The 13182-nt window shown below is 39.9% G+C and overlaps 1 protein-coding gene and 1 long non-coding RNA gene across 3 annotated transcripts; both read left to right on the top strand.

Moving 5' to 3' along the window:
- The first annotated feature begins 2933 nt into the window (after nt 1-2933).
- On the top strand, nt 2934-7388 carry LOC115577811 (uncharacterized). The gene is made up of 3 exons (XR_003983284.1): nt 2934-3004; nt 3194-3249; nt 7346-7388. It is a non-coding gene; the product is annotated as an uncharacterized LOC115577811 (long non-coding RNA).
- Nucleotides 7389-7581: 193 nt separating this feature from the next.
- On the top strand, nt 7582-12800 carry LOC115577808 (GTPase IMAP family member 8-like). Of its 2 annotated transcripts, XM_030410689.1 has the most exons (4): nt 7582-8226; nt 8330-8386; nt 8473-8532; nt 8986-12800. In XM_030410689.1, the coding sequence occupies exons 1-4, from the start codon at nt 7773-7775 to the stop codon at nt 11742-11744; spliced, it is 3330 nt and encodes a 1109-aa protein (XP_030266549.1). In that variant the 5' UTR covers nt 7582-7772; the 3' UTR covers nt 11745-12800. The 2 variants fall into 2 exon arrangements, with proteins under 2 accessions (XP_030266549.1, XP_030266550.1); XM_030410690.1 differs by lacking the exons at nt 8330-8386; nt 8473-8532.
- The last annotated feature ends 382 nt before the right edge of the window (nt 12801-13182 follow it).

Below are 13182 nucleotides of genomic sequence, written 5' to 3'. Positions count from 1 at the left end.
CCTGTGAACACAACAGAATAAAGAAAAAACTTTTCTACGTACTAAATGAAGATATTGACGGACTTTGACGGAGTTTGTTACAGAGCGACATGTTCCGTCTGACTGCTCATGAACTTTGGGGTTCACCACTCAACTATATGCTCTATAATCTGAATGAGATGTTGCCTCTGACCAAGTCTTTACAGTTTTTTCTAGTTGCTAACGCACTAAAATGACATGCATAGCACAGATAATTAAACTGACACAGAGCAAAACCTCTTCTCAAGTCTCCAAAACATAAAAAAAAATTCTGCTTTACACACATTTTGCAATTCGAAATGGCACATTTAAATGCACTGAACACAGTTCTCTGCATAAGAGACAACAATCTGACATAAAGTCACATGTTTGCTATTTCAAAACACTGCCATTTAAAATAACACTACATGAGCTCATTGGCCACTATATGTGCCACCTGCCAAACAATTGTTACCGTAATTGTTACCACTTCAATCAGGAAGTAAGCACTAAAAGACCACAGGTGAGAGAAAGAGGAGGAGGGAGGGTGAGAATGACAGAGGGAGGAAGAGTGAGAGGTAGAGCTGGTAGAGGAGGTCATGGCCAAAGAAGACGACAACTTTCAAATGAAATCAGAGCAAACTTAGTTGATCATATCATTAACCATGGGCTGACACTGCGAGAGGCCTCTCGCATTGACGCATTTCTTTTCTGCAATTTTCTTTTTCAGTTTACTGTTTTGAGCATATTTTTGTACACACTAAATATATCTGCTGTGCATATGTTGCACTGACTTGTTTGGTGATAAATAAAAAAATAAATGTTTTAACAGCATGTGTGTGTATCTGCAAATATTTCTATGCATGTGAACAATCTGAAGAATTCGCTACAGTTTGAACTATGTTAGTATTATGGCAAAGCATACTAAAGATAGGAGTGCTTTTCATTAAGTATAGTATAGTATAGTATAATTGAGGTCAACGAGCATACAGGTTTATCTCCTTATGTGAGACTTAAAAACATTACCTAAGTGTCAGAATAGCTGCTGAAATTAGCAAGGATTCAACTGGCTAGCTAGGCTAGTTCACACACACTGGTCAAACTGTTAGCTAACACATTACTGATTACCAGCTGCCTGGACACAATATTCCCCAGCAACAGAAATCAAATCATGAGGTGACTTACTGTACTCAGAGGATCTGGTCTTCTCCCATGTCGATCAGTCTGTAGCTACTTCGGTGAGACGTGGATCGATGTGTCAGCTGTCTTCTTCTGTAGCTACTTCAGCGAGCGTCTGAATCGGGAATATCTAAATCTTACCCGCATACAGCAATGCTATTTTTTGATTGGCTGTTTGGTAGCTACATTCTTTTATTGGATTGGCTGGTGTGTGGCAGGCGCCTTCTGAACTCTGCGGGGAACCCTCTTGATTCCTACCTGTTCCACTGTTATTAAAAAATAGCGCGCAACTTGGTGGCTGTTATCCTGGTAATTTCTCTGCGTGAGAAATACAAGGTGTGGCGTGTGAACGTGTTGAAATGCGAGAGAGCTTTGCAACTGTGTTTTACTAACAGTAAAGAGCCATCTGTGAGTTAAACACTCAAGTAAATCCACTTATTTATTTAGTACAAAAAGAACTATAACATAACAACTATCTACGTACCAAATGAAGATATTGACGGACTTTGACGGAGTTTGTTACAGACCGACATGTTCCGTCTGACTGCTCATGAACTTTGGGGTTCACCACTCAAGTCTGCAGGGGCTCCACAAGATGGCGCCCGTCCCAAAGAAACGGACCCTGATCAGAACAAACTGAGAGAAGATCAATGAGTCCGCCTTCAGTTCATTACAGCACAATTAACAGTTTATAGCATTATGGTCAAATATAGCAGCGACTCATAAAACATCACATTAACAGTGGTGATGGTAAATACTTACTGTACAGATCCAGCATGAACCACCAGGACAGCTTCAGAGACATTTGAGGTGAAGGACTGTACTTTTCAGAGGCTCCACCAGATGTCGCCCGCAGCACAGAGAAGAGAACCTGAGCTCTGCACCTGAGCTGAAACATGACGCTGTTTCCAAACTCTGTCACATTTCAAACATGTTTTACAAACTTCCTCTTTGCTTATAGACTCTATGCAACTCAGTGAAAAGAGCTGCGGGTTGTCTTCTCCACTCATCGTGTTAAAGACGATTATGTTTTTATTCACACCTCTTGATGACTCAATCATCAGAAATGTTCTGCAGTCACGCCTTCACTTTACTTTCACTGCCAACTGGTTCACCTGATGACGATGGCGCAGCACGAATTTCAGCAGGTGAGTAAACGACTAAAACCAGAATAATAGAATAAATCAATAAGTGCAGGCTGTCTGTTAAAGAGGGTACAGCTTGTTATCATCACAGTCACTTCACTAACTGAGCTGCTAACAGCTGTTTGTTCACTTCACTGACAGAATACAGACAAACCGTCAGTCCACTTTATAAATGTGGGAAATTCACACTGTCGGTAAGAAAACGATGATTGTGTTGTTTGAATGCAGTCAGAGGAAGTTGTGTCGACTTTCAACTGAATAATCTCTTTAAGCTTCTATTGTTTTATTTCATGTAGGATGAGATAATATTAAAGTCATTCAGTCATTTAAGGTGATCAGCAGCTCAACAGGAGCAGGAAGACGAGTTAGAACTCATTAAAGTTACATCAGGACGTTAAGGACACTTGTGGGGGAAACAAGAGTTTCTCTGAGTTTACATTAAAATACATGTTAAAATATGTTATATGAAGATATTTATCTAAAAATGATTTAACACTGTTGGTACACACCCAACACACAGACACACACACACACAAACATACACACACGTTTTTATTCCTGTGTGATGACAAAGACTGTGATGATGATGATGATGACGACATGTTACAGGACAGTTGGTGACACAGAGTTTTTGACTTCACTCCTCAGAGATCAGAGGACACCGTGCAACAACACTGACACAAGTAAGAGTTCACTGTTTGTACAAAGACATTAACTTCACACAGATTCATGATGACGTGTCACTAGATAACTTTTACTGTGATTTGACTTTATATAAATCAAGCTGACTATCATGAGTTAATCATGGCTGTCTGGGTGAAACAGAGAGTTCAGTATCAGAGAACATAAATTCTGTTCCTTCTTCCCTCCAGGTGAACGAGTCTCTGCGGTTTCCAGCAGAGTGACATCATGGCGGCAGCAGGATCAGGTCAGTCCAGTCAGACTTGATTAGTCCTAATAACACACCGTCTTCTCTCTCTGTCAACATATTAACTTTGTCCTCAGATGTGCTCTATAATCTGAATGAGATGTTGCCTCTGACCAAGTCTTTACAGTTTTTTCTAGTTGCTAACGCACTAAAATGACATGCATAGCACAGATAATTAAACTGACACAGAGCAAAACCTCTTCTCAAGTCTCCAAAACATAAAAAAAAAATTCTGCTTTACACACATTTTGCAATTCGAAATGGCACATTTAAATGCACTGAACACAGTTCTCTGCATAAGAGACAACAATCTGACATAAAGTCACATGTTTGCTATTTCAAAACACTGCCATTTAAAATAACACTACATGAGCTCATTGGCCACTATATGTGCCACCTGCCAAACAATTGTTACCGTAATTGTTACCACTTCAATCAGGAAGTAAGCACTAAAAGACCACAGGTGAGAGAAAGAGGAGGAGGGAGGGTGAGAATGACAGAGGGAGGAAGAGTGAGAGGTAGAGCTGGTAGAGGAGGTCATGGCCAAAGAAGACGACAACTTTCAAATGAAATCAGAGCAAACTTAGTTGATCATATGATTAACCATGGGCTGACACTGCGAGAGGCCTCTCGCATTGACGCATTTCTTTTCTGCAATTTTCTTTTTCAGTTTACTGTTTTGAGCATATTTTTGTACACACTAAATATATCTGCTGTGCATATGTTGCACTGACTTGTTTGGTGATAAATAAAAAAATAAATGTTTTAACAGCATGTGTGTGTATCTGCAAATATTTCTATGCATGTGAACAATCTGAAGAATTCGCTACAGTTTGAACTATGTTAGTATTATGGCAAAGCATACTAAAGATAGGAGTGCTTTTCATTAAGTTCAACAGTGTGTAGTTAGTTAGACAAAAATCTGTAATATGAATGAAGTGTTTGCCATCTGGTGCAACAGTTTGATTTTGATAATGCTATATGTAGTTTTGGTTGCAGTGCTTCATTTTGCAGGATATATGAGGTATTTTGCAGTTTGGGTGTGTGGTTTTGTAAATTGTGTTAAGTATTTTGATAAAACCACACTAGTTTGCAAAATTGTGTTTTAGCAATCGGAGAAAACTGTAATGTGACTGTAAATACTGTTAACTAAGTCTCACTTCAACAATCATTTACTACGTTTGTAAACTAGAGCTCAGGCCTGAAACTGAGACCTGAGTCTTTGACCCCATTTACACTTTTCATTTCAAGTCTCATCAGATAAATATAAATATCCAGACTTGCCCTCCCCTCAGACCCTCCTCTCCTCTCCACGCCAAAACTATGACAGAAAGTTAAATCTGAAAACCAGGGACACTGAAAAAATACTGACATGAAGGAAAAAGTCAGAAGATCGTCACTGAAAGATTTAATTGATCAAAAACTAATGGAAAAAAAAAAGAAATCATATTTAATGTCTGTGTTTTATTTGTTCCGTGTCAGAACAACTTTCAGATCATTTCAATGTCAGTGTTTCCTTTGTCAAGTTCAGGTTTTGTTTTCAATAACAAATTTTATGTCTTTGATGCCAAAATTCACTGTAACTGTTCTGACTCCATGTATACATACTGTACACCAGTGGTTCTCAATTATTTTTTGTCATGCCCCCCCCAGAGGACAGAATTGTTTTCCGCCAGATATATAGAGGTCCTGCGTGTCTGCTGCGTATCTGCTCTGTCCATCTCCGGCAGTCCGGAGCTGGACAGACACGCAGCGCAGTGGACCTGCTGGAAATTTACTAGACTAAAGTGAAAGTGAAACCTATCAGCTCCGCTGGTGAGACGGAGACGTAATGCAGAGCGGATGCGTATCCAGTGGAAATAGACCTTCGAGTCCTGCCCTGCCTCTCGCACCCTCCCCCACACCTCACCACCGCAGCTGTATCTCCGTTTACTTCCTTCAAAAGCTTCGACTACAGTCTCGTCTTTCTAATTCTGAAGCACACATGGACTGATAAGAATGACACAGTCAGAGACAGAAAGAGATGCATTTCTTAATAATTAGTATTTGAAATAAACAAACTCGACCACGAACCTTTTACAACAACACAGTCCAAACCTACAACCTGATACTTTGTCCAGACCCATCAGGTCCAGGTTGCAAGTAGACCTCAAGGGTCAATGTTCATTAAACTGTCGTCTACAACACAAGGTTGTACAATCAAATGTAAGTTGTCACTACTTTTTTAATTTAATGTTTTATTGGAACAGCAGTTCATATAGAAGGTCACATTTTTACACAAAGCCATTTTAAACTCTTCTGCAGTCGACATATTTTCTGTATACAAAAACTATTTACATGTTGGGAGAAGAAAGCTGTGCATAAAAAAATAAGTAATATAAAATATAAGTAAATAAATAAAAGTGTAGACAGGGGGAGATTTATAAGAAGCTAAAACAAGTACCTTTTGCTAGATACAAGCAGCAAAGCAGGGTCTCTCATATCTCCACAAAATCTGGCTGTAAAGGTTTTACATATTTAATCTATTTTGTCCAGAATTTATTGAACACTTTTTCTGAAGACGCGTAATCCTTTCCATGACATAAATGCTGCTCGCTATATCAACCCATTCCTGTATTGTGGACAGTTCATCACTGATATCAAAATACCATACATATATTTATCGGCGCACCTTGTCAGAGGGTCAATATTTCCTAAGAATAATACAGTAAATTCCAAGGGTAGGTCAGTGTTAAGTGTGTTTTTGAGTGCTTGGTGAAACTCCACCCAAAATGTTTTATCACTGCATAATCCCAAAGGTATTCAAAGTCTTTCAGCCGTTCTTTTTCTGTTAGGGAGTAAAAAGTTGTGATTCCTGTTGCAATCCAAGATTTAAATCTACAGTCCATTTTGTTTGGCTTGAACATAGGATCATAAGCACACTGTTGAATTATTTGTAGTTTATCTTCTAGTTTATATTCCTCCCAAATAGTGTTTGAGATTTTTAGTTGAGCTTTGAGAGGTGGGTTCTTTACATCATTTATGAATCCCTCCAGGTTTTTTGAGGTAGTACTGCATAGATTGGAGGGTCATTCATAATGGAAAGTTCAATGTCTTTCCACCAGCCTGGCATGTCGGGGTACATTGATCAATGGTTTAATTTGAGCTGCAGTATAATAAGCTTTTAAATTGGGTAGAGCCATTCCTCCTTCCTGTCTTGGGAGTTATGAGTTTTGTATTTAATCCTAGGTTTTTTCATGCCAAAAGAATCTAGAGATTTTTTTCAATTAAATTCAGAAAAATGTTTTGAGGGAACTTCTACAGGAAAGTCTTGAAACAGAAAAAGATATCGTGGAAGGATGTTTATTTTCACACAATCAATTCTACGACTGAGGCCAAGGGCCGTGATCAGCGTTGGGGCTCATTACTCAAAAAAGTAATATATTACACATTCAGGCAAGTCGCATGCAGCAGCATGTTCTGCTCGTGTTGTTGAAACTGCTATTGTTATCCCATCTCCCCTTGCGGGTGGCGACTTACCAATCGGTGATGGTGAAAGATACCTCGTACCAAACCCCAACCAATCACTGTTCCATTATTGACCCCCCAGCCCGTTGTGTGTGATGCATGCGACTATGCTGTTAAAATTGATTAGCCTAGCAATGTAATGTAAGCAACGAGCTTGGCAAACTGTAATGTGATTACTACATTCAGAACAGCAATGCCTTACACTACTCGTTACTGAAAAGAGTATTGTGATTACAGTTAACGCGTTACAACACTGGCAGTGATGAACTGTGACAGTTTGTGATGTTTCCGGTCAGGATGCTTTCTGTTGCTCCTCTGGCAAAGTTTAAATTTAAAATTTAAAGAGGAGGAAATGAAAAGAACACTCGAGGGCACAATTTAAAAATAAAACAGGAAATCACAGAAACCCAAACAGGAACATGACAGAAGACATTCTTAAGAGTAGAGACGTGGTAAATCGCAGTTATTAATACAAAATCCCAATAACTGCACATGTGAATGATGCCATTGTGTCCAAATCGTGTCCATCAGAGATTACATGAAAAAGAGAGAATGACTGAAGGAATGTTTGTGTTTCTGTATCTTATAGTTACAGATGAACTTCAACCTCGTGAATGCAGGAACAGCCTTGATCTGCCTCCTCTCAGTGAGTCAAACTGAACTGAGTCAGAATTATTCTTGTGTTCAATAAGATTTAAATTCAGTGTTAATAGTTTATCATTCTCAGAGTTTAGTGTGTTCACTGTAAATTGTTATTAGTGCAGCAGTTCTTTATTCATTTTATTTTACATGATGAAGGAGAATGAATAATTAAACTAATTGTCTCTCCAGTGTCTGAGCTGAGGGTGGTTCTGCTGGGGAACAGCTGGTCTCAGAGGAGTTCAGTGGGGAACTTCATACTGGGAACAACTGAGTTCAACACTGAGGAAGAACCAGACCGCTGTCAGAGAGTCAGAGGGCGGGTAAAGGAGAAAGAAGTAGTTCTGATCAACACCCCAGATCTGCTGCATCCCAACATGTCTGAATACAGACTGAGAAGAAACGTAGAAGCCTGTGAGAGACTCTCTAAACCTGGACCTCATGTGTTCCTGCTGGTTCTACAGCCTGAAGACTTCACTGAGGAACACAAACTGAAGCTCTGCAGAGTCCTGAACCTCTTCAGTGATCGATCATTTGATCATTCACTGGTTCTGATATCAACACCCAGAAAGAAGAGTCCAGGTCTGATGGACAAATACATGTCAAATCCACCGTTAAGAAGCATGATCAGAAAGTGTAGATCCAGCTCTTTGTGGCTTCTTGACCATCAACAGCTGTTGACACTCATAGACACAATGGTGAAGGAGAATAATGGAGATAATCTGAGCTGTGAGGTTTTTAAAGACTTAAAATCGGATTTACCTGCTGGTCATCAAAGCCTGAAACAAGGTGAAGGAGTCCTTGTCAACTTGGATCCTGTTAGAGATGCTGGTAAGTGACAGAACTACTTTTCTGATGTGATGAAAACATCTTATCCATGATCAGATTTCAATATTAAGTTCAGGTTTTTTCAGTTGGTGTTTCCTTTTTACAGGGCAGAAACATCTCAAGTCAAGCAGAGGGCATTCAGTTAAAAGAAGATTCAGTTTCTGTGAGTACACTGATAATTAGTTATCATGCAGTTAGAGAGGAAGTTAATTTGCTGTAATTAATACTGATGGTTTTGTGTTCTAACAGTGATGAAACGATTGCCTACATCACGTACTCCATCATCAGTGGAAAACACAAACAACCAGTGTAAGTAAACTAAATAAATCCAGCAGTGTATTGTTGCACTGGGCCATAATACATTACCTAGCAGCAGGCCTACTAGTGTGTCTTCACTGTGAAAAGATTATCTCCATATTGTAAGGGGGGAGGAGGAGCTGGACAGATTAACATTAAACTCTTGATCTATAGTGAAAGACCATCAAACCTGTTGTTTTTATCTAGTTTTTCAATAACAAAAATAGTTAGTTGCCTACACGTTTTCCAAGAAAAGAAAAAAATACAAAGAAGAATTTGTGTTCCTCCTCAATCAGGATTTATCTGATGGGGGTCCAACAGGGACCTGGATGATGAATGAGGGGGCGCTGGTCCAAAAAGAGAGAACCAGTGTTACAGGCGGTTTTCAGTCACACTGCCTCCTGTTGTTCCTCTTACTCACCTGTTGCCATCGACCCTAAACTGACTTTCCCTCTTTTATTACAGTGTCTGCACTCAGGATTGTTCTGGTGGGGAACAGTGAAGACAAAATGACAAAACTTGGTAACTTCATCCTGAAGAATCAAGATTTTAATTTACAAAAACATTCCAAACAAGTTGTGGCCGCCCGGAGACAGTGGAGAGGAAATCCTCTATCTGTAGTTAAAACTACAGACATGTTCAGCCTCTCTGTGGAAGCAGTCAGAGAAAAGATGAAGAGCTGCATCAGTCTTTGTCCTCCTGGACCAAATGTTCTCCTGCTGTTAGTGAATCCTTCTGAGTTCACAGAGAAGAACAGAGAAACTCTGAAGTTCATCCTCAGTTTGTTTGGTCAAGATGCTTTAAAACACTCGATGGTCATCATCACACATGAGGAGAAGAAAACAAGTTTCACTTTGAATCAGCTCCTTAAAGACTGTGGAGGAAGACAGTACAACATGTCTGAAGAAGACCACAGGTCATTAATGCAGAAGATTGAGAACATTGTCCATGAAAACAGAGGAGCCTTCCTCACCTGCAGTGAAGAGACCATCAGACCAAAGTCTGAAGACATCAGAGCAGCTTTAAACCTGGTTCTGTGTGGGAGGAGAGGAGCAGGGAAGACTTCAGCAGCTGAGGCCATTTTAGGTCAGACAGAGTTTCCTTCAGTCTCCAACTCATCAGAGTGTGTTCAGAGTCAGGGAGAGGTGTGTGGATGTTGGGTTTCCCTGGTGGAGCTGCCTGCCTTGTGTGGAAAACCTCAGGAGGAAGTGATGAAGGAATCACTCAGGTGTATCTCCCTCTGTGATCCTGAGGGCGTCCATGCCTTCATCCTGGTCCTACCTGTGGGTCCCCTCACTGATGAAGACAAGAGTGAGTTAAAGACCATCCAGAACACATTCAGCTCTCCAGTCAATGACTTCACCATGATTCTGTTCACTGTGGAGTCAGATCCTACAGCTCCAGCTGTTGTTAACTTTGTAAGAAATAATGGAGACATCCAGGAGCTCCTTCAGAGCTGTGGAGGAAGATATGTTGTTCTCAACATCAACAACAAGCAGCAGATCCCAGAGCTGTTGGATTCTGTTGAAAAGATGAGAGCTGAAGGATCCAGAAGCTTCACAAAGGACATGTTGACTAAAGCTCTGATGAAGAAGGTTGTAAAGCTGCAGAACATGAATGCAGAACTTAAAGCTGAGCTGCAGGATGTGAAAAGGAAGCGTGAAGTTTTAGGTGATGATGAACATCAGAGCAGAGAGTGTCTCAGGATGGTGCTGATTGGGAAGACTGGCTGTGGGAAGAGTGCAACAGGAAATACGATTCTGGGCAAAAATCTTTTTAAATCTAAAGCTTGCTCAAATTCTGTGACCAGGCTTTGTGTGAAAGCATCAGGAGAGATTGATGGACGACCTGTCGCTGTTGTCGACACCCCCGGCTTGTTTGACACGACTCTGTCCAATGATGATGTTCAACAGGAACTTCTAAAATGCATCAGCATGTTGTCTCCTGGACCTCATGTCTTCTTACTGGTGCTGCAGATCGGTCGATATACACAGGAGGAGAAAGACTCTGTGGAACTGATCAAGAAATGCTTTGGCAAGAAGTCAGTAGATTTCATCATTGTTGTCTTCACAAGAGGAGATCAACTTGAAGATCAAACGATCAAGAGTTATATAGAAGATGAACAGGACGGCTTTCTAACAAAAGTGATAAGTGACTGTGGAGGGAGATACCTCGTCTTCAATAATAAGGAGCAGACAGACCGCACACAAGTCAGAGAGTTGATGACAAAGTCAAACGAAATGTTGAGGGAAAATGACGGCAGGTGCTACACCTCAGAGATGTTCCAGGAGGCCGAGACAGCGATACAGAAGGAGGTGGAGAGGAACCTGAAGGAGAAAGAAGAAGAAATGGAGAGACAGAAGGAAGAACTTCAAAGAAAACATGAGGAGGAAATTAAAACGATGAAGAGAAGGATGGAAGATCAGACAGCTGAAATTGAGCAGGAGAGAAAAACAAGAGCTGAACAACTTAAAGAAATGGAGGAAAACATCAACAAGGAGCGAGAGGTGAGAAGGAAAGAACAGGAAAGTAGAACTGAGGAGGAAAGCAAAAAGAAAACACAGGAAGAACTTTATAAACAAGAGTGGGAACAAAAACTTGAAGCAATGGAGAAAAAAATAAAGTCTGAATCAAAGGAAAAGGAAACCATCGACAGAGAGTTGGAGCAGACCAGAGAAGAGATGAAGAAGCAACGAGCGCACTGGGAGAAAGAAAGAGAAGAATGGTGGGACAAACGATGTCAAGAAAATGAACAGAAACAACAAGAGGAGGAAACTAAAATCAAAAAGCTCCAAGAAGAGCTTGACCAGGAAAGAGAAAAATATGAAAAGAAAAGAAAAGCAGAAGATCGAATCAGAAGAGAGCAGGAGGAGAAGGAGCGCAGAGAGTTAGAGGAAAAGTATAAGACAGAAAAAGAGGAAATGAAGAAGAAGCATGAAGATGAGGCCAGAAAACAAGCTGAAGAATTCAATGAGTTCGGAAAGAGATACACCAAAGACTTCACAGCTCTGGTAGAGAAACAGGTCGAGGAAATGCTGGAAATGAAGCAGGAACATGAGAGAGAATTGACAGAGACAGAAGGAAGTCATTCCAAAGAGTACTGTCTGTTAAAAGGAGACAAAGAAAAACATCTGAAAGAACAAATGGAGGAGCAGAAGAAGAAACATGAACAAGAAACAAATAAACTACAAAAGAAATACAAAGAAAAATGTGTCATCCTCTGATCTCCACACTGACATCTTTGAACAGCACATGAACATTCATGAAGGTTTCGGACTGTATCTCAATATTTAGAGCAACAAAATGATGTGATGACACTCTCCAGTTGGAGCCAGTCTAGAACATACACTTTAATTCATCAATTTACAAAAACCCAACATTTCAGTGACAGTAGTGAGAAGAAACTGTCTGCTGGTGTTTCATCAGTTCTGTGTGGCAGCAGGACGCTGATGCAGACTTCAGAAAAGAGCTGCTGGATTCAAGTTTTACAAAACGTCACCAACTCTGATATTTAGATTTGTTTTGTGTCTATACAGATCTGTGTGTTTCTATATGTGGTGTCTGTAAAACCACCAGCATTGTTTTTATTCTTTCAGTTGATGTGTTTTTATGGACTGTAAATAACTATTTGTGTATAGATCAGCTCTCTGGTGCAGGTGCACCTTCACTTTTACCTGCTGTGCATTTAGTTGGTAAATTCAATAAGTAAATCACTGTCACTGTGAGTTCATGTTTCTGATGAGGTCACGTGATTTCTTTTAATGAATTTGCTAATGAGAATTACCCACACATATTGTTACTGCCACTACTTAACAGAGTTTAAACTGTGTCATCCTTTTTATGATTTAAACACATAATATATGTGAGTATTTAGAGAGCAGTCAGCTGTTGTTCTTTTGTCATCAACTGTATGATTCATTTTTGCATCATTATCACCTCCAGCGAGGAGGTTATGTTTTCTCTCATGTTGTTTCCACTGAACTTGGATGGATGACGGGTCTCAGAATAAACCACATTAACTTCAGTGTGGCTCCAGATAAAGAGTAAATGATGAGTAGACTGTGTGTGAGTACAAGTTGATGCAGATCCAAATACAAATCAAGATCTAGCAGATTAAAATATGTTTTATTTGATTTCAGTTGCACCTTGGTGGAGGTATGCATTCTACTGAGTGCTATTGTTTCTTAAGTTGATTATTATTTCAAGTGAAGTGTGATTGCATTATATACATGTTACTGCATCACCTACAGTCTTAATGAATAAATGTGTTGATAACTTGACTTCTGTGTCCTGACTGAGTCTTCACAGTCACAGAGCAGAGACTTTCACTGACCTTGAAAAGACCAGCTGATGAAATAATGTCACCACCAGGTCCGTTTAGTTGATGTTCTGGAGGTTCTGATTGTATACATGATCTTGTAGATAACATATAGTGCTCAAACAACCAGTTATACATGCAGTGCAATTATCAAAATAATGTCAATGCTTGGAATTATGTATCCTATTCACACATTACAGATGGACCAACACATAAAGCTGTACAGTAGATGGTTCCAGTGATGCTCTGGGTGGTTTTAATCAGCAGCTGTCGAGCCTTCATGACAGTTTATATTTGTTTATAATAACCTCTTTCACACTACCTTTTCAAAGCAGGTCTTTTCA

The sequence above is a fragment of the Sparus aurata genome, unplaced genomic scaffold (assembly GCF_900880675.1).
Source record: "Sparus aurata unplaced genomic scaffold, fSpaAur1.1, whole genome shotgun sequence".
NCBI classification, from domain to species: domain Eukaryota; kingdom Metazoa; phylum Chordata; class Actinopteri; order Spariformes; family Sparidae; genus Sparus; species Sparus aurata.
Note: the sequence above shows the minus strand (reverse complement) of the source record. Positions and strands in the feature narration are given on the sequence as shown.